The 23,895-nt window shown below is 46.5% G+C and overlaps 8 protein-coding genes across 9 annotated transcripts; 7 read left to right on the forward strand and 1 right to left on the reverse strand.

Moving 5' to 3' along the window:
- The first annotated feature begins 640 nt into the window (after positions 1-640).
- TSTA_034890 (uncharacterized protein) lies at positions 641-4,764 on the forward strand. Its single transcript, XM_002480647.1, has 4 exons — positions 641-1,028; positions 1,132-2,710; positions 2,766-2,879; positions 2,929-4,764. The coding sequence occupies exons 1-4, from the start codon at positions 753-755 to the stop codon at positions 4,674-4,676; spliced, it is 3,717 nt and encodes a 1,238-aa protein (XP_002480692.1). The 5' UTR covers positions 641-752; the 3' UTR covers positions 4,677-4,764.
- Positions 4,765-5,218: 454 nt separating this feature from the next.
- Positions 5,219-7,033, forward strand: TSTA_034900 (uncharacterized protein; the record flags this gene model as incomplete). Its single annotated transcript, XM_002480648.1, has 4 exons — positions 5,219-5,291; positions 5,369-5,490; positions 5,595-5,751; positions 5,808-7,033. 4 exons carry the CDS (start codon positions 5,219-5,221, stop codon positions 6,965-6,967), a joined length of 1,512 nt encoding a protein of 503 aa, XP_002480693.1. The 3' UTR covers positions 6,968-7,033.
- A 59-nt stretch (positions 7,034-7,092) lies between these two features.
- Positions 7,093-8,562, reverse strand: TSTA_034910 (phospholipid methyltransferase). Its single transcript, XM_002480649.1, has 5 exons — positions 8,422-8,562; positions 8,291-8,330; positions 8,206-8,222; positions 7,709-8,135; positions 7,093-7,641 (listed from the first exon to the last, which is right to left on the reverse strand). Exons 1-5 carry the CDS (start codon positions 8,468-8,470, stop codon positions 7,575-7,577), a joined length of 600 nt encoding a protein of 199 aa, XP_002480694.1. The 5' UTR covers positions 8,471-8,562; the 3' UTR covers positions 7,093-7,574.
- A 201-nt stretch (positions 8,563-8,763) lies between these two features.
- On the forward strand, positions 8,764-12,716 carry TSTA_034920 (intermediate filament protein (Mdm1), putative; the record flags this gene model as incomplete). The annotated part of the gene is made up of 2 exons (XM_002480650.1): positions 8,764-11,413; positions 11,470-12,716. The coding sequence occupies 2 exons, from the start codon at positions 8,764-8,766 to the stop codon at positions 12,492-12,494; spliced, it is 3,675 nt and encodes a 1,224-aa protein (XP_002480695.1). The 3' UTR covers positions 12,495-12,716.
- Positions 12,717-14,211: 1,495 nt separating this feature from the next.
- On the forward strand, positions 14,212-15,767 carry TSTA_034930 (Glutaredoxin domain protein). Its single transcript, XM_002480651.1, has 3 exons — positions 14,212-14,608; positions 14,673-15,144; positions 15,225-15,767. Exons 1-3 carry the CDS (start codon positions 14,534-14,536, stop codon positions 15,548-15,550), a joined length of 873 nt encoding a protein of 290 aa, XP_002480696.1. The 5' UTR covers positions 14,212-14,533; the 3' UTR covers positions 15,551-15,767.
- Positions 15,768-16,026: 259 nt separating this feature from the next.
- TSTA_034940 (60S ribosomal protein L9) lies at positions 16,027-17,529 on the forward strand. Of its 2 annotated transcripts, XM_002480652.1 has the most exons (4): positions 16,027-16,183; positions 16,497-16,800; positions 16,860-17,037; positions 17,099-17,529. In XM_002480652.1, exons 1-4 carry the CDS (start codon positions 16,138-16,140, stop codon positions 17,147-17,149), a joined length of 579 nt encoding a protein of 192 aa, XP_002480697.1. In that variant the 5' UTR covers positions 16,027-16,137; the 3' UTR covers positions 17,150-17,529. The 2 variants fall into 2 exon arrangements, with proteins under 2 accessions (XP_002480697.1, XP_002480698.1); XM_002480653.1 differs by having other exon boundaries at positions 16,860-17,529.
- Positions 17,530-17,769: 240 nt separating this feature from the next.
- TSTA_034950 (Patatin-like serine hydrolase, putative) lies at positions 17,770-19,875 on the forward strand. Its single transcript, XM_002480654.1, has 4 exons — positions 17,770-18,023; positions 18,080-18,210; positions 18,278-19,082; positions 19,133-19,875. Exons 1-4 carry the CDS (start codon positions 17,934-17,936, stop codon positions 19,832-19,834), a joined length of 1,728 nt encoding a protein of 575 aa, XP_002480699.1. The 5' UTR covers positions 17,770-17,933; the 3' UTR covers positions 19,835-19,875.
- Positions 19,876-21,031: 1,156 nt separating this feature from the next.
- On the forward strand, positions 21,032-23,366 carry TSTA_034960 (uncharacterized protein). Its single transcript, XM_002480655.1, has 3 exons — positions 21,032-21,065; positions 21,124-23,103; positions 23,163-23,366. Exons 2-3 carry the CDS (start codon positions 21,198-21,200, stop codon positions 23,183-23,185), a joined length of 1,929 nt encoding a protein of 642 aa, XP_002480700.1. The 5' UTR covers positions 21,032-21,065; positions 21,124-21,197; the 3' UTR covers positions 23,186-23,366.
- The last annotated feature ends 529 nt before the right edge of the window (positions 23,367-23,895 follow it).

Here is a 23,895-nt window from a genome sequence, read left to right on the forward strand (position 1 = left end):
AAATGATGCCAGGGAGAAGAATTGATCATCCTGTCTAGGAAAGGAGCAATCAGTCCGTACTAGCTGTATCTGGCTCTAGCGCTTCAGAGTGTAGCCAATGAAATACCCGGAAGCACTTAGTAGAGATTATTATGCAAAAGACTAAGATGGCCCTACCTTATGCAACTCCGACCCCGCCAGGGACAGGATAAGGCGTTTGTTGATTGGGTAAATGGTCCCACTAGCGCAGCCCACCTTGCCGAACTGTGCCAATTCTTGAACATAGCTTATTCTCCGTGTATTGTAATTGTCATGTATCGAGTATTTTACACGTATTATTTCATATTAGGGCTGGGGTTAAGGTCAAAGAAAGAAGTATTGAATCCCTCTCAGGTGGTTCATATCGATTTCATTTGAACAAGGATTTATAGTTGCTGAATGGTGATACTCTACTGTCCATACTATTCCAAACAAGCCTTGTCGGGGTAAGCCATGCTGGAGTTAAACTTTCAAGGGGTGAATAAGGCTGAACAATCAAGGGTTAGGGTTATATGATTGTGGCTGCCTCAGGCCACAATGAACAGCTGCCAAGCTGTGAACGTCCGACATCCGCAGTCACCAACAGTAAACACCAACGTCGTCGCTTGTGATAACCACCATTCTGCGATTCGATGCGTGTCTAATCACTCGAGCTGAGAGACAGCGGGTGGAAGATATTCGAGATCAAACATGCATTGATCTGTTGCACAGAGGAAACCGCATCCTTTCACGCCATGGATGCTTATCCAAATGACTATATCGTGCATAATCTGCCATTAATACTACTGTCCGGCATTGCGCACGACGAAGCAGCCTCGAGGCCCGAATATCCATCCCTTCAACAAAGAGGCACGGCAATTGAGTCAGATTTTCCGCTATTGACGGGGCCTCTTGTCGATATCTTGCGCTCCGCATTCATTGATCATGACGCTTCTGAAGCCGCTTGGCGACCCCCGACGGATACTGGAAAATTCAATGGATCTCCTTTAAGAATCAAGACTATTGGAAGGGTATGTCAGCCCTCCGGGGATTTTCCTAAGAACCTGCATTATAAGCCTCGAGACAAAGGGCACACCTCGTTTACGACTCAGAGACTAACACTGTAATTACCAGTCCTATCGCCTTCCCCCGCAAAAAGCGGAATTTCCTTCGGATGCAGACTTCTCCTCTTCCTCTGTCGTACCAGTCGTGCATTCCCCAATCTCGCCATTGACACCAGGCTCCCCGACCTTTCCCGATGGTATCCTTACGCCGCTATGGATGCTTAAGCACCAGGACCTGGTACCAGCCGCAACAATCAATGTCTTTCCATTAACCTCCGACCCTAGTATGAGCACGTTGAGAGACAATCAGCTGAAAATCGAACTACGAGATTTGAAAGAATCATGGGCTGCTTCCGGTTATCGATCTCGATTTGTTGTGATACTTGTGGCTGAAGATGGCATCTCATCGCAGGATATTGAAGACCGTCTTGCAAACATTCGCAGGGCTACAAACTTGGATCCCAGGTCTTTACATGTCTTGAATGCGGATTTGTCGCCCGTGGAGGTCAAGGATTTTGTGCGATCATTCTTGTCGTCTATCCAAGCTTCGCTTGTAGACTACTATAGAGACTTATCAAAGCATGCCCGGCGAAAACGTAACAGAGGGACCATACCACCGCCAACAGTTCCACCTACACAAGGAACATCGCAGACTTTATCAACGCAAGGCTGGAATGTTCGGTATGAATTTAAACTGGGAGTATTTGCTGAATTCCGTCAGGAAATGGAGGCAGCTCAACGTAACTTTGAAGCTGCATATGAGACATTGTTCGGACAAGAAGTCTTTGAATCGATTGCGGGATGGAGCCCAAGGTTCAACGAGGCGCGACTATTAGGCGATGTTCTGGCTATTCGTATCATCCGTTGTCTTCTTTGGACTAGCCAACCGACTGCTGCCGTTCGATTTTGGCTTAATCACAAAAGTAATACAGAGGACATTGTCAATCGCAGGGGCAAGGGAACGAAGAACTACGGGTGGGAAGCATGGGTTGCACGGTGGTCAATGGTAATGGCTCAACTTATATCACGGGCCGAGCTTCCTGCATTCTCGGCAGAGTTTCTTCAAAATCCTGCACGGCTCTACGATTCAATATTTCATCCTCCTGAAAAGGGCACTTCGAGCGACGGAAACCTACTCCCCTGGGAGTATCTCCATCACCAGGGGTATTGGCTCGATCGCTCCGCCAGACATACTGTTCGGCGTCGTCAACTTGCGGAGCAGATTCCAGAGGAACACAGAGTTGCGATCGATCAAGTGCCTGCATCGCAAGCCGTTGCTCAGTCACAATTCTATGATACCTATTTAGCACCTGAGCCAGCGGTAGAAGCCCCGAATCCCGAAGGGTCCGGATTTGACCATAACACTTTGATACTACAAACGCTAAAAGCAGCTCTACAACATTTTGCGGCACGGGATCAGGTACGAAAAGTCGAGAGTTTGAGTCTGGAGATCGCACAGTTTCACATCATTGCAAAACAATGGCAAGAGGCCTATGATATCCTGAAACCACTTTGGCCTCACCTGACATGGCGAAAAGGTCACTGGTGGGATCTGATGGGTGAGTTCGCTTGGGCATTGAGATCGTGCGCCCTTGAGCTACACGACATTGATACATTGTTTTGGGTCCACTGGGAACTTCTGAGTAAAGGTTTGATAATATTTCTCCTTGGACTTGAAAAATCCGCTAATCTTGCATGTATTAGCTTTGCCGTTGCGACCTGATTGGGACTACAATTTACATCGATGTCTTGATGGTGTATCAGTTGGCAGTCCAAAACCCACCATAGTCCTCAAAGCTGAAGATGTTCTCACCTGTCGTAAGTCGCGCTAGCCTACTTGAATTGCGGTATCATCTAACAGCAACAGTGTCAGCTTCAATGGTCTTCCAAAAAGGCGAAGGCAATGTCGGTCAAGCACTACAGCTACAAATGGCTATCACCTCGCATGCGCACCAACATGCCGCACCACTAAAGCTATCTCAAGTCAAAGTTATCTTCGAAGGTGGTCTACGCCCCATTACAATCCAGGCAGATGACGCCACGGGGAAACCCAACAGTTCCTCATCTCAGATCTTTGACATCAAATTACGTGACTCAGCCCATTCCACTGAGTCTTCAACACTTTTGTCGCCAACCGGCCACGTTTCATCCATGATAGGACAGGCCGACTTGACTTTCAGACCTTCAGAAGCCAGAGTGTTCAACATGACTGCAATTCCCCGTGAATCTGGTGAATCACGGATAGCTTCAATCACAATAGCGATTGAAGAGGAAAAATTCAATCTCCTATATGTGATCACAAATCACGAGCAAGGCATGTCTTTCTGGTGGAGAGACGGCCTTCGAGGCCCCTCTAAGAAAAGAATAGGCAAAGGTCGTGATACTACGGCATGCAAGATCCTTCCAAAGCCCCCGAACATACAAATTCAACTACCGGATCTCAAACCGCACTATTATACTAGCGAACGCGTCAGTCTGACTGTGGCTATACAGAACAATGAAGATGATGCCGCAGAAGTAGCCATGCAGATCAGGGTCCGTGGACAGCCTGATTCACCACTTAAAATATCATGGTCTGACGACGCTGACGAGACTACCGAGTTTGACGGCGTGAGTGTTGAAAGTACAAATCATTTGAAGTCTCGTTCTGTGGGCACCCTGTCTCCAGCTGCTATATCTGAGATCCCAATCATCCTATCTAACACAGCAGATGCTTTGGAGTACGAGGTTGAGATATCGGTCAATTACTTTCTGGTATCCGATCCGGAGACACCAATATCCAAATCAATATCCGCCACTCTCGTATTTATCAGACCATTTGAAGCAAACTACGACTTTCTACCTCGGATTAATCCTAATGCCTGGCCTAATCTGTTCCACTTAAACACTGATTCAGACGGTGACAAACCTGACGGCTTGCAGCAGAGATGGTGTGTCAGCCCAAAGATCGTCTCATTTGCTTCCGAGCCTCTTGTCATTCAGAAAGTCAACGTTGGTCTCCTGGAGATTCACGGTGGGGCAATATGTGATATTGGGCCCGAAAAGTTGACCACTCCAGAGGCAAAGCAAATACTGCCTGAAGAACTTCGCACTTCCGAGTTTATTCTCAATGTGCAGAAAATCAGTCTAGACGACCGAAGGTCTGTGGCGCTCGATCTTTCTCTCAATATAGAGTGGCGTAGACCGTCGTCGGCGGATGGAGATGAAGAAATTATTACCACAGCAACATCATTGGCCATGCCACGATTCATGATCCCGATGGGCGAACCCCGTGTCCTTGCATCTGCATCCGCATCCAAAGAACTCCCTGGTTTAATACATCTAGACTACACCCTTGAAAACCCGTCAATGCATACTCTAACATTCTCACTCACCATGGATGCGAGTGAGCATTTTGCTTTCAGTGGAGCCAAGACAAGAGCTCTTCAACTGGTCCCTCTAAGCAGGCACACAGTTCGATATAATATATTTGCATTCAGATCTGGGATGTGGATCCAGCCCCATCTTGTTGTTGTTGATACTTACTTCAACAAGACTCTACGCGTGTTGCCAACAGAGGGTATGAGAGCAGATAAAAAGGGAATATTGGTATGGGTTGATGCTTATGAGTCTTAATGATTTATGTCTATAGACGAATTGGGTGGTTTGCGGATGGAGTAACTTTAGTATAACTATATCTAGGTAATTTACGATAACTGAACATAAACATTGATATGCATGTGTATGGTATGCATACAGATCGAATGTGTTTGTCCTTAAATGAGCTATGGAGAGAATATTTATGGCTATGACGAGCAAACTTCGAAATATATCGAAGGGAGATAACAACCCTAACCCTTATTGATAGAAGTAACGTCACAGATCGGCGAACCAGAAGCCTCCGAAGGCGGTGAACGCGTGCAGCGATAGTCACTTATGGAGGAGGACGAACATGGAAGAGACCTTTCTTCTTGCAAACAACTGCTGACAGCAACCTCAAATTACACTACGTGGAGCGTTTGTTCTGTCACTCACTGAGCTATCGCAGAATGTTTAGTTGATTTTTTTCCCCACCCTACATGTCGAATTCTGTTTGACTTTTGTTCCTGCAACACTCCAAAGTTCTTACGGTCTGTCAAATCGGCTCAGAGGCTGTTCACGGCTACGAGTCTGTCAACATGGCGGCACAAGCAGCTCTGATCGAAGAGACCATTATTGGACTTAAAAAAGCATTGCGACGAGAAAATGACTGTAAGTGACAAGTGCGCTCCAGAAATTCTTATTCGTTTCGATTTTGCCCCCATGTACTAATTTACTCTCGGCAATAGACAGCGGATCCGACGAAGCTATTACGCAGCCTACGAATCGAGGAAATAAGTTAAGAGTGAATGCGAGATATGTTCATGAAGGTGCCCTAGGATTTTCGAATCCGCGCGATTTCTATAAACAGGTGTGTTTTCGCCCCGCTCTCCTCAGACCATGCAAGCGCTTAGCAGGAAGGGAATGAGATTTACGAGAACTACTTGTCTGACCAAATTTTGGAATTGAATACAGAAAATTGAACATGCCGGATATACTCGTTACATCTTGAACCGGAACCCTCCTCGGTATGATTCTGACGGTGACGAGATTGATGGCGATGAAGAAGTGGATTCTGAGGTCGAGGCCGAGGCGGCAGACGATAATCCATTTGCAGGAATTGCACTTGAACGTATGTTATATGACAGCATTTGAAATCGTCATGCGGCTAATTTCTCTGCTGCATAGAAATTCTCTGTCCTCTTAAACAAGCTTCAGAGCTTCCCGATCACCCTACCTTATCTCAACCTTACAGATCAAAAGCATTGCCTACAATGATCAAAGCAATTGACGAAAAACTTCGAAAAGAACGTGCACTCCTCGCCCGGGCACATAACCTGCATCGTCAATTTTTGGGAGATTCGATCTGGATACCTTGCGGAACCCTGGAAACAGAAGATGATCCGTTTATATTTCGACCGCGGCATGCACAGGCATCTAATCAGCAACACAGAGATAAGAGATCACAAACAGGGCAGGGCCATGCCGGTAATGTCAACAGTGGCGACAATACCCAATTGGATACAGCATCGAGCAATAAAGATGAACGAAGTGCAGGTGACGATGTTGAGATGGCAGAAGCTCCTGTGTCCGAGACAGATAAATATGCAGAAACAAAGAATCTGAAGACAGAGGATGGCTCTTCTTCCCTAAGAGACGTGTTACGACATAATGAAAACGGAGATGCAGATTCAACGACCAGAGAGACCAATTCGTCCGAGAACGGCAAGTTCGATCAAAAAGAACAAGCACCTCATACTACAGAATCTCCACATGCGCAAAATACCGAGGGCGGCGATATCGTTATGGAGGATGCATCAGAATCAAAAAGTATGAGAGACAAAGAAGATACCTCAACTCCCGACCCCCCAAGACGAATGACAACTCGCGCACAAGCAAACGCAACAAACGAGAATGAAGTCATCACAAGCAGTAGCTCACGATACCCATCTCCCGACGCAGCTACCCAGCTCTCAACAGCCCACCCCCTATTCCTCGTACCCGAGAACATACGACCGGACAAAGATTTCGGCCTCCCGCCGAACGAAGCAGAAGAAACGCGTCGACTACTATGGTCCTACATCCAAAAGCAAGAAGAAACAGTCCGCGGATTCACAGCTATGCTAAAGTCCCTACGTCGAGCCGACCAACTCAAAGAAGATGTCTTTGAATGGTGCAAGGCAGAGGGACATATTGGCGAAATGAGTGACGGTGAAGATTGGTATGATAGGGAGAAATTGGGGTTGGCAGAAGGCGAGGATTTGAAAAAGGGTGCCGATGATGATGAGGTTGAGAATACTGTTCATGAAGAAAGAACTACGGGGAAGAGAGGTCGTAGACGTCAGTAGACAGGTTTTCCTCCATGCATTTTCTTCAATTCTTGCACAGCCTTCATTAGGATCACTTGTGATCAGACTTGGATGCTGCTTGTCTTTACTTGCGGGAGGCATCAACTACATACCCTACCTGAGCTTTTTCTGTTTTAGTTTTATGTATCATAAACGGCGATCAGGGATTTGGGATCAGGAGTTTGGGCTGCCTTTTTCTTGTTTTGATAGTTCAATGTCATTTTGATGAATAAAATATATACTCAAAGCTGAAATATTAGAATGTATGATGATTTAAGACCAACTAATCATTCATTTGTTTTTTTTTCACCTTCCCCCGCTCTTTCTTCACTCCTTTTCCCCGGTACGGGTGTCTTTTGATGGGTAGCCCTTCCCTGATGTCGATGTCAGTCAATTCTGACAGTCTGACAGTCCATTGATGGGATCTTGGGTATGTTGCCGAAGAAGTACTGAAAATCTAACGGATCTTCTAGCCCTAGGTCCTGTCGTGGAGTAACTTTGCGTGTGAGATTATGTATCCATGCTAAATCTCGAATCCAATCCATATCACGAAGGCATAGTCACGCGGATGGATATTACTCAGACATTTTCAGTATTTGCTTTAATTTTAGGAGCGCTTAGAGGCTTTGGCCCTCTCGCGCTCGCGTTTGGCATAGATCTCGGCGGTGAATGGGCTATAAGGAGGAGTTAATAAATTCCAAGACATCAGTTAGTATAGAACAAGGTCAGCAATAGACTTACTCCTCCCATTGCAACGCAAACCAGTAGAGCACAAATACCTCGAGCGTCAAAAGTAATCCCGCAACTTTTCCATAGTACAAGGCAGTGCCCAAGAAACTGAGTGTACTGCCCCAGTACATGGGAGAGCCGGTAACATTGAACGGAAATCCAGTAACGGGGGCATCCATCAGGATACCAAAGTAGTCTCCGAGATAAGTACCTGTAACACCGAGTGCCCACATACTCGAGATGACGAGGACGTTACCGGTAGCGAACAGGCCATAGGCGATATAGGGTTGGTGGACGGGTTCGTAGAAGGGTTGGTCCTCAAGAGCTTTGAGGTAGAGATGGTCACGCAGAATGCCTATAGAGAAGATCACGACGGCGAGGAAGTAACAGCCATAGTAAGGACTGCCAAAGATGCGTGTTAGGAAGTGATTTTTGTATTCTGCAATTTTTTTCCAAGTCAGTCGTGCGGCTCAAATGATTACGGTGGTGACCACATCCTCGGCACATACCCTGTCGCGCGACAATACTAATGGAGAGGAGTCAATTAGTTTGCGAGAACAGAATTCAAGTCATAGACGAATCAAGAAGACTTACTTCCAGAAAATCGGGTTGAAAGCAATGGCCAGTGCAGAGACTTTATTAGGAACGTCAGCCGGAATCTTTCGCTTCTCTCGGAAGAAACCCGAATGGTTGCGATCTGTAAACAATAGCAATCTTCAACTTACTCTGCAAGCTGGGCTGGGAGAAATCAATATAATCGGTGATAGAAGACATTTTCCAAATGTCGCTACTGAGAAGGATGGCAGGGTCGTTAAGAAGGACTGAGGTTAATTGAGTGTAAGGTTTGTTGGTTTCTTTTGTTGTCGTTCACATGCTTGGCCGATGACGTGAAAGCACAGTGGGCTGTCCGAGTCACGGGGTTGGGTGGGTCTTTGTGGAGTGCTTTCCATTAGAGAGCATCATCTGAACAAACTACTCTACTCCAATTACTCCTACAACTGCAACTTGGATACTCTCCAAGCAACCCGTCATGGGTCTTCCGGTGCCTGCTCATCACTGAGAGGACAATGGCCCTCAGTCAACGACATCTTCTGCTCGCTGGCTTCAGTGGTTTTGTCTCATGGGGCTTGGTTGTCAACTGGATACCCTTCCTCCGCTATCTAGGATATGCATTCATCGCCGGTGTTCTGTTCACCTGCTTGTGCATTTGCAGTGCGATACTACTGACAGTCAAGACGAGATCCGACTATTTTGACAGACGCACAACTGTGCCCAATTTGCGCTTTCTAGCAGCTGACGCGTGGTCCACGGAAGTTAGTGTCTATAGGAAAGCTACCGAGTATGAAGCGAAATCATTATACCCCCAATCATTTGTGGTGTCGGAATCTATCGATGAGCTCCTTCAATTGGCTTCTCGAGATTTTATCGGGTCCTGGTATGGAAACATAAGCAAGAACCGAAAGTTTATCAACGAGATCGACAGGGCCTTGCGCATAGCTCTTGAAAACATCCGCAATCGACTCTCAAGCGAAGACGTGACATCCCTTGTTGTATCGCGCATTGTGCCGATCTTGACGGCCCATATCAAAGACTTCGACCGCGCCGAAAGAGCTGTCAGAGGGAGGAATCTAGCTCGGAGCGTGACAGAGTCGGAAGAACTAGGACTCGCCATTGCCAGTAAATACCGCGATGGGAGGCTTCATCCAGCAGTCACGGTGTCTCTTGTGGATCAGAAACTGATCCAGCAAGACTATGTTCGCAAGCTGGTTATGGGATTGTTGCCACAACTTCTTCCCGACAGCCTACTGACAAGCCGCACAGTTTCTGTTTTGATAAGAGAAATAGTTGCGTGCGCCGTGCTCCTTCCTGTGATAAATCTTTTGTCTGACCCAGACACGTGGAATCAAATATTGGAGATATACGGACGGACAGCCTTGAATGACCGGAAGACGGTCAAGAAGCTTCGCGCCGCTCTCGACAAACATGCATCACCGTCCAAGCCAAAGGGCTCACCTTCCTTTCCTCGACTTGGCCCAAATGACTCCGAGCGAGCTTTTGAGCGGTTTGTCAGGGCCATTAGACGCTGCAATAATCTCTCCGATGCAAGGCAATTCCGTGCCCAAGTTGCGAGTCAATTGAAGCGGGAGAGCATGGTCGAAGGACAAGATCAAGTCTATATTAGGCGCCTTGAGACTGGGAAACGTGTTTTGGACCAAAAAGTCTCTAAACTAGCAGCCAATGCTAGTATTCGTCGTCCCGCCTCGATGAAACCCGAATTCAGACGTGACAGTATACCAAACCACAAGGATGTCTCGTTGGTTGATTTGATGCATGATGCGTCAGGCTTATCTTACTTCATGGAATTTATGGATCGCCAGAACAAAATGAGCCTCGTGCAGTTCTGGATAGTGGTAGATGGATTTCGCAACCCCTTAGAGGACGATTTTGGTGACGAAAATTCCGCATCTTCAGCAGTCTGGACATCTGCCGATGTCAGTGATATGATCCTCATTAACGAAACATATCTGTCAAAACCTGAGCTGAATGTACCAGAAGAGTCTCGGGATGCAGTTAAGGCTTTCTTGAAGGCTGGGAAAAAAGCCAATCCGGAGCAATATCGGAAAGCAAGGACTGCTATACTGATGACCCAGTCTGCAATTCTTGAGGAGATGGAGATCAAGTACTATCCCAAGTTCAAGGATTCGGATCTTTTTTACAAGTATCTTGCGTCTGACGAGACCTCGTTAATTTCGGCAGAACAGGAACGCCCACCTCGTGCTTCGACTCCAGCACCTGAGCAACGCGAACGTCGACCACTTCCACCACTTATGACGCGAACTCAGTCTCAGCCCAGTATGCAAAAGCCACAGGATCTTCGTCGAGCTGCAGTTTCTAACGATGTGCAAAGCAATGGCAAATTGTTTGACGATGCCGACTCTTCACCTAGGAGATCCGTTGATTCCGACAGATCGGCACCATTATTTGATGATGACTATGACACCGACCCTCTCTCACATAGTTTTAGCATGAGCTCTCAAAATGGAGATTCGGAAGCGAAAAATACTCAAGTCATTGAGAATATGGAACAAGCGCTTAATGAGATTATTGTTGATCAGCCAAATAATGGAAGGTCCGAGGATTCGAGGCTGTTTGGTGCGGATTCATCATCATCATCATTATTTCCCGAGAGAGAACAGATATCAGCGAGAAGTTCCTCGGAAGTTCCCCGAAGTGACGTACGATCAGGTGAAAAGAATAAGCCAAGCATCGCTTCTTTAGGCTTGATCGAAAACTCGTCCAGAACCGGCGTATTTGAAGATGAACTCTTTCCTGATGAGAAGAAATTCATTGAGGACGAGTACGCTGACCCAGAAGGGGATGAAAAGGATCCAGCAGATGAAATCCACCAAGCAGCTCCGGGTGATCTTGGATTGACAGAAGCTATTGTAGCATTGACCGAGGAGATTGAGAAATTAAGCGCACAGGAGTCGGTCTTGGATACATTGACGCGAAAGGCGGAACTCACCAATAACACGGCTGAATTGCGGATCTTGGGCAAGTCTAAGGCAAGTATTCAGCGCGAAATCCGCCGCAAAGAGATGCAGCGACAACAGTACGTCATTCAGGAAAGTGACAACAGTCTCTACGGCCGATCTACTATTCACATTCAATCTATCATGGTTGGCAAGGAGGATGATGGAAATGAATTCGCAATCTGTATGTCTTATCTCCACGCTGGCAATTGCTCCGCGTACGCTAATATCAAAGTCCAGATGTAATTGAAGTACGTCGGAAGGCTGGGGAACAGATGCCTGCAGCAACTTGGGCAGTACCACGCCGATATAGCGAGTTTCACGAACTTCATCAGAAACTGCGCATGCGCTATCCGTCTGTGCGCCAACTGGAATTTCCACGCAGACGAATGATGATGAAGTTACAAAAGGATTTCCTTCAGAAGAGGCGTGCGGCACTAGAAGCATACTTACAACAGCTGTTGCTGTTACCTGAAGTATGTCGAAGTCGAGATTTCCGAGCCTTCTTATCGCAGCAAGCGCTTCTACCCCATGACGCACCGGCAACCGAGGGAGAAACCAAGGATATCGTATCCCGCATATACAACTCAGTTGCTGACGGTATGGATGATTTCTTGGGCAATATTGCGATGCTAGACCAGCTTTCCACCGCCGGACAAAATCTTATCTCTGCCGCCACGAGCCAGCTTACTGGGCCAGAACCCGCACTTGCTACTGAAGACGCAGTGACTGCTGCTGAAGCTGAAGCTGAGTTGAACGCTTTTGAGGATCGAGAGCTGGAACCATTCATTAAGCCTATCTGCGATCTTTTCTTGGAAGCATTCGAGCTCAATCGGGGAAACAACTGGCTCCGTGGTCGCGCAGTGGTCGTGGTCCTTCATCAACTCCTTGGCGGAACTATAGAACGCAAGGTCCGCGAAAGCGCGAAATCGCTTGTTCAAGACGATAATTTGCTTCGGTACCTATCTCTTGCCAAAGAAACCATGTGGCCTGGCGGTGTATTGAGACAGTCTGTAGTGCGGACGCCGTCACAGAAATCCAAAACAAAGAACGAAGCCAGTTTTATGCTAGCTGCCCTCATACCCGATTTAGCTGGCAATGTCGTCGGTAGAGCTAATGCCCAAGCCGCGTCACGAAAGATATATGATATTCTGAATAATCCACGCTTAAATGCTCACCTGATCTTTACTATCTTGGACGAAATAGTCCTTGTTCTATTCGGAGGAACAGACGGAGGACGCTCTCGGCAGCAGTCGACGGCGTAGCTTGTATACAGAGCAGCCGCGTTATTGATGACCCAAGTTGATGGAAACTTGTTTCATGGAAGTATAGTTACACGCTTGATACCAATGGACATGAAGTTCGACGTATCTTTAGATTCCTTGCAACTTTCTTTTCTCTACTTAACGAACTCTGTGACTATGCAGCGGATATGTAAATATTACACTTACTTGTAGAGTCTGTAGACAATTCTATTGAGGAGGTGTTCATAAGGTACCGTCGTCCTAACATTGTAGGGAGATCTGAGTAGTTCCCACATGGACATGATTACCATACTTCAAATACTTCATCGCCATTCAGGATATTCGTCAGAGTCAGAACCGGCCTCAGCTTCTTCATCGTCGGAAGAAGAAAGCTCCTCAACACTGTCACTGTCGTCATCATATACGTTGTCCCTGGATTGTTGCCGAGATTCAATATTGGGACACATAAGGAAAAAAGCCGATACAGAGGGAAATGGACAAGCTCAGGACCTATGATAGCACGAGGTTCCTCGCCAAGATTTTTGTCATCAATGGTGATTGATGATTCTCGTATGGAAATCCTAGCGTCCACTGAGTATAGCCAAGGAATGCCCAACAGCAAGAAAAGGTGACCCTAGTTATTATGAGGTGCAATAAAAACCTGTATATCACGCGCAATTCCTTCGGCAATAATTGTGAGTTTCACCCCATGAGCGGGTGTGCATTGCCATCAGCAGTCTTCATTGCTAAACCAGCAAACCTGACGTCTCCAAGCGGACGCACATTGCAACCCAGACAAGCAACAGGTTCAAAAGGAATTCATTCTTGGCATATTCCGCTCACTCCTTCAGATTCTTTTGCCGTCGATATTACCTACCAGTCATCAAATAGATTAGTATGTTGGGGTGCTCTCCATCCCTGAATCAAACTTATCTCTGGGTATATTGACTTGGATCCGGGGGGACCTTGAATGCTGAAATAACCTCATGTTGAAACTCTTCAATACAGGGTTAGAGAGCATCCTGACACGTTTCGGCATGTATTGCTTCCTCCAGGCCTTTTCTCCAAGTTCTGGAAGTCTCTGACAAGAGAGATAAACAAATCTCATTCTGCTGGATTGCTTGGATCCATATCAGAATATAAAAGGGAGAATGAAGTCTCTCGAAACATTGGTCGTATCCTTTCATGTCTCCATCGCTGTCAGGCGTAGTTTTTCCCTGGCGTCGGTCCTCGGTCCTGAGATCGACCTCCTGCGCTAAAAGGTTGGGATTCAATGTGATGCAGAGTCGTTGACTTTCGTGCAATACATCAATTCGTGAGGTAACAGGTTTGAGGGCTGACAAGGTGTGGCAATTCAGATGAGTTCTTTCAGCCTTCTCTCTTAATAAAAGTGTAAGATTGCTCCAGCACAGATACAGATGTATTGTGTATTGTGTTCTCTTTTGCATGGCTCAGCTTCATAGCATAAAGTCGCAAAATCAAATTTATTGATAGTGTAGAGGAAATACAGTTCCAATCTTCATGAGTCGTACCATGACTGTTTTCTCACGACATTGTGAATAAAGATGGGAGAGGCTGAGAGCTGATCCGGTGGGTCGGCGATAAGCCTAGACTGCAAGAACCATGAACTAGCCCCGGCCCTAAACAAAAATCCAAGACTCTCTGTTACACCTCCCCCCCATCTCGTTTGGAACTTAGGAGTCGCATTAATAAGAGTCGCATCAGCCCATAAACTCTTGCGTCTCTCTGTCTCACTGCCGCAAATTCTTCTTCCCTGTGTACAACCCATCGTACTGATTCGATTTCTCTCGTTTATACTTCAAATGTTTCTATCGATCCGTTGAACTACCGGAGTTCATCGTCCGCTCGTTCTCTCATCAGTCATCATATCCGACCGTTTCAGTCCAGATTACCCCCCCATCCCCTATTGCGCAGCGTTCTCCAGATTCTACAAGGCACTTAAACGCACACTGTCTGTCTGTCTGCACATTCGCTGAATTACTTTGGCCATAAACAATTACTTAGTTTGATTATCGGTTCAACCGCATTTTCCGGGCACGATGAGGTCACAACGCCGACTGAGACTCTATGTGGTTGTTGTCGTGGTTTTCCTGGTGGCTTTTACTTATTTCACGGTATATCACACCTTTAATTCCCCGATCATTGAAGTTCTCGTACTGATTTCTATATTGGTTACAGACCGATACGGGTGGAGGCATACAGAACCATCGCTTTTATAAGAAAACCGTCACCGCCATGAACAATGCGCACGTCGCAACTACGAAGAAGAATAGCGAAGGCAAGGATCGATCGCATATACAGAGACTCGACCTTGACAATAACAATAACAACAATAATGGTGCACGGAAAACACCAAGCTCGCCGAGTGCCCTCAATGACAAGCAGCAGGAGAAATCAATAGGTTCAAGTCACAACAAGATCGACACCTCCGATGAAATTTCTGTCGCTGGAAGAACTAAGATGTCAGTTCCGAAGCCAAAGGAGGATCAAGTCCCGCTGTCTAATAAGAAGACGGATAGCGTGGACACTCCATCTGTGAAATCTGAGGCTGAAACGCATGTCGCACCTAAAGAGCATGAAACTTCAAAGGAGGACGAGGAAGAAAAAGAGGCTAGCGCTGAGCTTGATTTTATCTTGAAACGGTCTCCGAGTATGTTGTGCAGCATTCGCACTTTTCCCTCGACGACTTTCTGCGCATTGAGCATTTGTGACTGATCAAAACCTCTGTAGTCATCGTCTTCTCCAAGTCTTACTGCCCTTATAGTCGCAAAGCAAAGTCAATCCTGAGCCAATACCGTATCGTGCCGGCCCCTTACGTCGTGGAATTAAACGAGCACCCGCTCGGGGCTAACCTCCAGAAACTTCTGGGCAAAGTTACAGGTCGCCGTACCGTTCCTAATGTTTTAATAAATGGTATAAGTATCGGAGGAGGTGATGATGTCGAAGCTCTTGACAAAGATGATAAGCTCATCTCGAAGATCAAGTCAGTGGGAGGCAAGAGCATCATGGAGATTGAGCGCATGCGGGTGATGGAAGGACATGAACATGAAATTTGAACCATTCTTCAAACTTGATATGTCGTCGCTATTCCCGTAAGGCTAAGGTATATATTTTCTCTATGTGTTGACGTCCATGACAGCTTGTGTATGGAGGATTTGAATTGCATGGGCCGGCGTTGGATTTGGTTATTGTATCCTGGATAGTATTTCATTGAGTCTTCTATGTATTTATTGAATTGTGAAAGTGAATGAATGAAGCCTGTAGCATCCTGTCAGTAGAGACGATGTTCTTTCTAAGCCTTTAGCGAGACGTAATTGATAGATCTCGGGAAAGGACAAACAGCGATAGATTGATCGAATCTATCATTCAAAAGACATTCCTACACAGACCGTAAAAAGATTTGCTATCTAAATTCAGTTGTAGAGAGGCTGATGCTGCGCAATATTAGTTCCGGTAAAATCACGTGATGATCCAATACGCTAACCAGAAAGGTACGCCTAAGCGACGCACAACCTCGAAAATTCGCTCCACCAAGCAAAAGCGGCTGCTCGTTCTATTTGTGATTGCTTCGTTCGACGACCGCGCCCAATCCGACAATTCTTCTCTCCCTCAACCCACGACAAACACCATTTAGAGAGGCAAAATGAGGTTCATTCACTCTGAGGAGACGCTGCCAATCCCCGAGAATGGTAAGCTATACGCTTTTTTCTTCTCCCCTTCGTTTGCTCTGTTTCTGTCGGGGTTTGGAGGTCAAGATGTGGAAGGAAATGGATGATATGATATAAGGACGATTTCAAGGGTGGAATATGGACATCGACTGTCGAATTGAAAACGAAGGAATAATTCGAGAGAGAAGGGAGGAAAGGACAAAACATGAAGGAGACAGTTCGATTGTACATGCGGACAGATATTGCGACATGGACCTCCCCCCGATGGAACAGACACACTCGAAAAATTCAATATTCTGCAACAAAGTTTCAAGGACTAACGCATTTTAAACAGTTTCCGTCAACATTCGCTCGCGGGTTGTCACCGTTGAGGGACCCAGGGGCAAACTCACAAAGGACCTTTCCCACATCGCCGTGAGCTTCGGTCGCCCCAACAAGAGCACCATCTCCATCGAGTTGCACCACGGTGCTCGCAAGGGTGTTGCCACTCTCCGAACTGTCCGTACCATCATCAACAACTTGATCATCGGTGTCACCCGTGGTTTCTTGTACAAGATGCGTTACGTCTATGCTCACTTTCCCATCAACGTGAACATTGAGAAGAATGCCGAGACTGGTAACTTTGAGGTTGAGATCCGGTATGTTATTATCTGCGGATTGCTACATGAGAGAGAGTCTGACTGGGTTTTGAATGCAGAAACTTCCTTGGCGAGAAGATTGTTCGCCGTATCACTGCTCAGCCTGGTGTTGAGGTCATTACTTCCCCTAACGTCAAGGATGAGCTCCAATTGTCCGGAAACTCCCTCGAGGCCGTCTCCCAGAGTGCCGCCGATATTCAGCAGATTTGCAGAGTCCGCAACAAGGATATCCGAAAGGTGAGACAACCACTTCGTTTCCTAGATAGCCATTTTCGCCTATACTAACATCATATCACAGTTCCTTGACGGTCTTTACGTGTCGGAGCGAACCAACATCATTGTCGAGTAAGCGCGAAAGAAAAAAAGCATTGACGATAATGATGTAATTTTTTTTTCTTGTTTGTACGGTGAAGTGGGAGGTAGAGGAATGAACCGGGTTCCTTTTCTGGGAAAAATAGGAGATTATACCTGAAGGCAAAGAAAATACTATTTTCATATTCTTTTTTTTCTTCCTTCTTGCTCCTTTTGGTTTCGCATAAAATGTCTTTTCTTTTTAGAAAGGAAGACCAGCATTCGATTTGGGGAGTCTCTCGCGGAATTTCAAAAATCAAACACTTTCAATTTCACATATTGAACCGAGAAAATGTCTTCATTCTCTATTTCGCTCTTGAATAGGTACCACGTACTCTTGTATACTCAGTTAACAGATGATACGACTTCTACAACTACACACATTCACGGTTGGAGAGCTCCGTATCAGTTACTATCTGGTCATGCAGTAAAGATTGTCTTACGATAGCAAGCCCTAAGCCCTTATCCGAAAGTGGACTAGCGGTTACTGCAATTGCGGGGAAATGTAAAGTCCCCCCTATTGGCTGGACTCTTGAAGATGACTCCGATCACATGTAAAGCTGGACTCCGTTCACGAGATAGCTGAGTTACACCTATAATTATTCTTCATCATTTATTCGCTATTTTAAATTTATATAATTCACGTGGTACTATAATATGCCGGGATCGTACCTCTCTTCCTTACGTTGATGATGATATGAAGACCTTCGTCTCATAGATACATCTCATGTCGGTGGTTTATTCGACTTACTTGTTTCCGGATATATGCTAGACGCTACAGCATGCCTCTGCTTACACTCGGTGCCAAATTATGGAGCTTGTCAGCAGCAATTGTGGGCATGATCCTTGACGTACTGCAATTTTGGAATTATGTATGTGATGTCATATCGTCTTGCCGATTTGACTTGCTAACCGTTTAATTACAAAGAGATGGATGTTATGGCTAAGATCAAGATCCCCCAAGGATCAATTATCTTATGCACTGGCTAGAGCCGATACATTCGAAGAATGGGAAGAGACCGCCTTTCGACTTGACGAGTTAACCAGTGCTGATTTATGGTATGTTATATCGGACATCTGAGCCCAGACCCTTGAACATCTCCCTCACTGTCTCTTCGATATACAGGCGCCAAAACCCAACAAGCAAACATTATGACTACAGACTTATTCTTCAAAGATTGGAATCAATCTTGAGTGCTCGAGAGTCGGAGGACATATTGACATTGGTCAGCATCCTTCGCTCGGGCCTGGTTCGCAATCTTGGAAATATTACATCCATGAGACTATTCAATCACGCCTATACCGGTACAAAACTGTTGATTGACGACTATATCACACACGTCGCACTATCGATTCAGTATGTTACTTCTTTACAGACTATGCCTATGCACGTGAGCGGTTTCACGTCGCAGGCCAAACTGGAGTTGCTACATGATACTCGCCAGGCTTTCGGGAGAACCTCTCTCGTTCTACAAGGTGGCTCTATCTTTGGGTTGTGTCATCTAGGCGTGGTCAAGGCGTTGCATCTACGCGGTCTCTTACCGCGTATTATCACCGGTACTGCCACGGGAGCTTTAGTTGCTGCGCTCGTCGGTGTGCGTACAGAAGACGAACTACTGGACTTTTTGGATAGTGATATCCTTGAATATTGCGTGTTCGAAGGTCAAAGCCAAAAGGGGAAATGGAAAGGGAAAGGGAGCACGACACATAATGAACAATCACGAATAGGTTTTGGCCGGTTACGGCGATATTTTGTGGAAGGAAACTTTCTTGATGAGTCTGTCTTGGAGGAATGTGTTCGAACATATGTTGGCGATATGACCTTTGAGGAGGCGTATGCAAAGACCAAAAGGATATTGAATGTTACAGTAGCGGCTTCAGTGAAAGGCGCGTTTCCTAACTTGTTGAACTACCTGACGGCACCTAATGTGGTAAGTTTTGCCCCCTGCTGCTGTGTCAAATGCGGTTACTGACTATACAGCTCATCCGGTCTGCTACCCTGGCTTCGAATGCCTCCTCAGAGACACTCCACTGCAAAGACGAGACAGGTGCAATCGTCCCCTGGCCGCATACACAAGATGTCACATTCCGATCCTGGCGACAGGTAAATCTCAGTGGACGAGAATCGCCGCTAGCTCGACTCGCCGAGTTATTTAATGTCAACCATTTCATCGTTTCCCAAACACGGCCATACATCGTTCCATTTCTGTACCCCGACACTCACCCCGGCCAAAGAAACAGTAATCACCCGAGTCTTAATCGACCTCTTATGCGATTGATTATGCTCGAAATGCGACATCGATTAAGACAACTAGACTATCTAGGATTCCTCCCCATGAGTCTCCGACGACTCCTCATGGACGAGAACATTCCCGGCCCGAGTTTAACACTCATTCCAGACCTGACCACGAGCGATTTCCTAAAACTCTTTCAAGCACCTTCCAAGGCCGGTCTAGATTATTGGATTCGCAAAGGCGAGCGAGGGGTGTGGCCTGCTGTCAGCGCTCTGAGAGTGAGATGTGCTATTGAGATTGAATTAGATCGCTGTTATCAGATGGTCCGGCGCCGACGGCGCCGCAGCGACGTCAGTCAGCAGCCGGCTGTTGTTCCCCATTACCGACATGGAGCGAATGAAGGCGTTCTACGGAAGCGGAGGTCTATCGGACATGAGTCCGTGGAATAGTTGCGGTGTCATGATACATATTATGCATTAACTGCATGGGGCTCCTTGTATTTGCGATATTACTGGCTGCATACACATGCCGTGCCTCCAGCTATATTCTTGGGTGTATCGATCATAAGACAATGATTCGTGAATATACCTACTGCCCAGATACTGACTCATGTAAGTTGCATGTGTGTAAAACCTGGATATGTATGTCATCCTCACCCGGTCCAGCCGTAAATGCCACCCCACGGCCCAACAGTTCGTACCTCCACACACGGAGTACTTTCCCAAGGCCAAAATATCTTACCGATTCGATAATTCAGCCACCTGAATGTTGAGCAGTGGGAGGAATGGTATGCAGGACAAGGCGACAACATATCAGTGTGGCTTAGCCCGCATATGCGAGACTGGTCGCACAGCCACATAATGACGATGTCCCAGCGTTCGGAGGATGAGAGATTTCGATCCGCCAGAGGGAGAATAATCATTGGCTCTTAGGGGTTCTGTTCGACCCATCTCCGAGGCGTTACCTAGGTAGAGGCGCTTGGCGCGCTTGGCATTGTGGCTCATGCCCTTTTCATCTAAACCCTGGTTGGTCAGTTTAGATGATAATCGAGAGGCTAGTGACACTAGTCCATTTTAGTCGGCCTAGTGACGCCGGTGGAAGTCGGCGACCGCTTTAGTGCAGAATATGCCTGCTGCTAATTGGCTGTTATCTATATCAGGGGGGCACTTGGCATCGTCAAGACTCAAGACTCAATTGGAATTTTGGAGGAATCGATACAAATCATGAGAACAAAAACAACAGGTGTCACAAATATACACTTGGGGAGTACGGGAGCTACTCTCTTGTCTGAAGGGTTAGAGTTGTGAATACTAATCAGATTCGTCTGATTGATGAGTTAATTGATGAGTTGTATGTGACTGCCTGATAAGTCGCAATTCAGCTGGTTGACTAAGTTACTGGGGCGGTTGAGGAAGCTGCCACCTGGTGATTCATTCTTCCTCCCAGCTTTATTTCTACCACTCCCAACGCTCTTTCTCTCCCTCTCTCTTTCATCTCCGTTGTAATCACTATTCGTCTTTCTTTGTCCTCGAAGGTTGAGTTGATTTCCTCGATCGAGCTTCGCAAATCTAACCAACGCGCCAGTCGCTAAACAAAACATTGCATCGACGTATACCACATCTATGGCATATAACAATCAACAAGCGCCGGGCCAATTTGCGCCGGCTGGACAGAATTATGGTATGTTGCATGTTCTTGTCCAAGGTGAAATGCGCTAACATGACTCAATCGCAAATAGAGACGAACGGTACTCATACTGTCAGCGCCGGTTTTCTGGACGTGATAGCCGGTCCATTACTTAATTACCGTCGCATGGACGCCAATGGCTCCTCCGCGACGTACTACGGCAGTATTCTGATCGTTACAAATCCCGGGCAGTCCCAACCGCAATTATCCCTACGTCACGTTGGACCCGTGTCGCAAGAAGCTGCAAATGTGCAGCCAGGATCGCAGGCGCCCAGCACATACGAAGGTGTCAAGCTGTATGAAGATCCAGTGAAAGCGTTTTGGAGATTCCAATTCTCGTTTCCCCTGGCCGATTATGAAGCTCGCTGGGCATATACCATTCCGGGGTTCCGATATGTCAATGAATCTGCGTCCAACGCGTCTGAGTGGACATTTGTGGTCCCCGCTTGGCATCAGTCTATGCGTATCATGTTCCATTCGTGCAATGGATTCTCGGTTGGTACAGATACAGAAAGCTGGGCTGGTCCCGCATTATGGAACGATGTCCTGCGAGTTCACGAAAAGCGGCCTTTCCATGTCATGATTGGTGGCGGTGACCAAATCTACAATGATGGCATTCGTGTTGATGGGCCGCTTAATGAATGGACAAACATCAAAAACCCTATCAAGAGACAGGCGCATGACTTTAATGGCAAATTGAGGGCTGAATGTGATGAATTCTACTACAAAAACTATGTGCGATGGTACAATCACGAGCCTTTCAAGACTGCCAACGGACAAATCCCTCAGGTCAATATCTGGGATGACCACGACATCATCGATGGCTTTGGGTCGTACACTGACCATTTCATGAGATGCGCAGTGTTCAGGGGTATCGGAGGAGTCGCCTTCAAGTACTATTGTCTCTTCCAGCATCATATCGCACCACCAAAATCTACTTTTACCACGGATGCAACAGAGCCTTTTGATCCTCGTCAATTGGAGAATACGTTCGTTCTCGAGGAACAGACTGCTGATCCACGATGGATAATGGGCAAAACGCCGGGTCCGTACGTTGAAGAGAGAAGCCGCAACTTATACATGCGCCTGGGACGGCGAATCGCATTTGTTGGTATTGATGCGCGCACTGAGCGTACACGTATGCAGGTTAATTATCCCGAGACTTATGATCTGATCTTCCAGCGCATGGATCAAGAAGTTAGTCAGGCTAATGGAGAGATCAAGCATATGATTCTACTGCTCGGGGTTCCTATTGCTTATCCTCGTCTCGCTTGGCTGGAGAATCTTATCACATCTCCGTTGATTGCGCCAATTCGCCTGCTCAACAAGCGATTCGGTGTTGCCGGAGGTCTCTTCAACAAGTTCGATGGTCAAGTGGATCTCTTGGACGATCTTGATGATCACTACACTGCGCGACATCATAAAGCTGAGCGCCGAGAATTAATCCATCGTCTTCAGCACTTTTCCAAGGAACATTCAGTGCGTATTACAATCCTCGGTGGCGACGTCCACCTAGCAGCACTGGGTCGGTTTTATTCGAAAGTCGACTTGAATATCCCCGTCGAGAATGACTTTCGTTTTATGCCAAACATTATCAGCAGTGCCATCACCAATAAACCACCTCCAAAGGCAGTGGCCAATCTCCTTGCACGAAGGAACAAGATCCATCATCTTGACCACGAGACAGATGAGACACTTATGCCACTCTTTGACAACCCTCCCGGTGGCGTGGAGAAGAGCGCATCCTGGAACAAGGTCACCATGCCTTCGCGCAACTACGCCTGTATCACCGAAATTGTGACGCCTGCTACGAACGGCTCGAGCTCACAGCCCCACTCATTGGCGCCCAGTACTGCACCCAAGGATGGCCACTCACCGTTGCATATAGGTGAAGAAGGCACTGGAACAAGCCATCCAGCTGCGGATGGATATAGTAACACCAGTCAATTGGCCGGTGGACTGGACGTGGCGATTCGAGTTGAGATTGAACAAGGTAACCGTGACGGTAATGCGCAGGGTTATGGATTGAGCAGTAAGTTATCTTTGTTATCGTCACTACATGAGAAATCAATTGGCTGACATTTAATATAGTTCCACAACTTATTGCTGTATAATTCTAGTCCGTGGTAGTACATGGACATCCATGATGCATTCTTTGATTATTACTCATAATTATTATTGACCTTGATGTGTACCCAACCAATACCCCCATGTCTTTATTTCTATATGTCGCCTAATAAATATATAGTCTACCAACATACTTGGACGAGGGGTTCCTAGTATTTATAATCGTGCTACATGAGCTTACCCAATGATGATAACTCATACGTAAATTTGTGAAACCCAGGAACGTTGCCCTTCGCCCGGGTCTTTAATCTCAGCCTTGTCCGACTTTTGCACAACTGCTTGGCGCTTCAGTTATATGGTAATCATCACGAGACCTTTGGCGAGGATCGTAAAATAGCGTAACGTTGCATGTTATCCTGAAAAGCTTTCCATGTATGTAAATGTAAATCCCTCTCATCTTATTGAAGCTGTAGCTGACCAAGGTTCGTGCCGGACAGCGGTGTAGTTACTTGATTATATGTATGTTCTACACTGAGCGGTAGTGTATACGAATCTATACGTAGTTAATGCACGACCGAGAGAAGATGAATAGAAAAGGAAGCCAGACTGCAAAATCGGGTTTGTATATAGCCAGACCGCTCAGATCCATTCATCCGGATCGCATGAAAGAAATCGAATCAAGTCCAAATTTCAATTTTGCATCTTCTCGATCTTGCATACCCTCCTCGTGAAGACCGCCTTTCTTTCTTCTACGGCA

Source organism: Talaromyces stipitatus, genomic scaffold (genome assembly GCF_000003125.1).
Source record: "Talaromyces stipitatus ATCC 10500 scf_1105507295541 genomic scaffold, whole genome shotgun sequence".
Classification (NCBI taxonomy): Eukaryota; Fungi; Ascomycota; class Eurotiomycetes; order Eurotiales; family Trichocomaceae; genus Talaromyces; species Talaromyces stipitatus.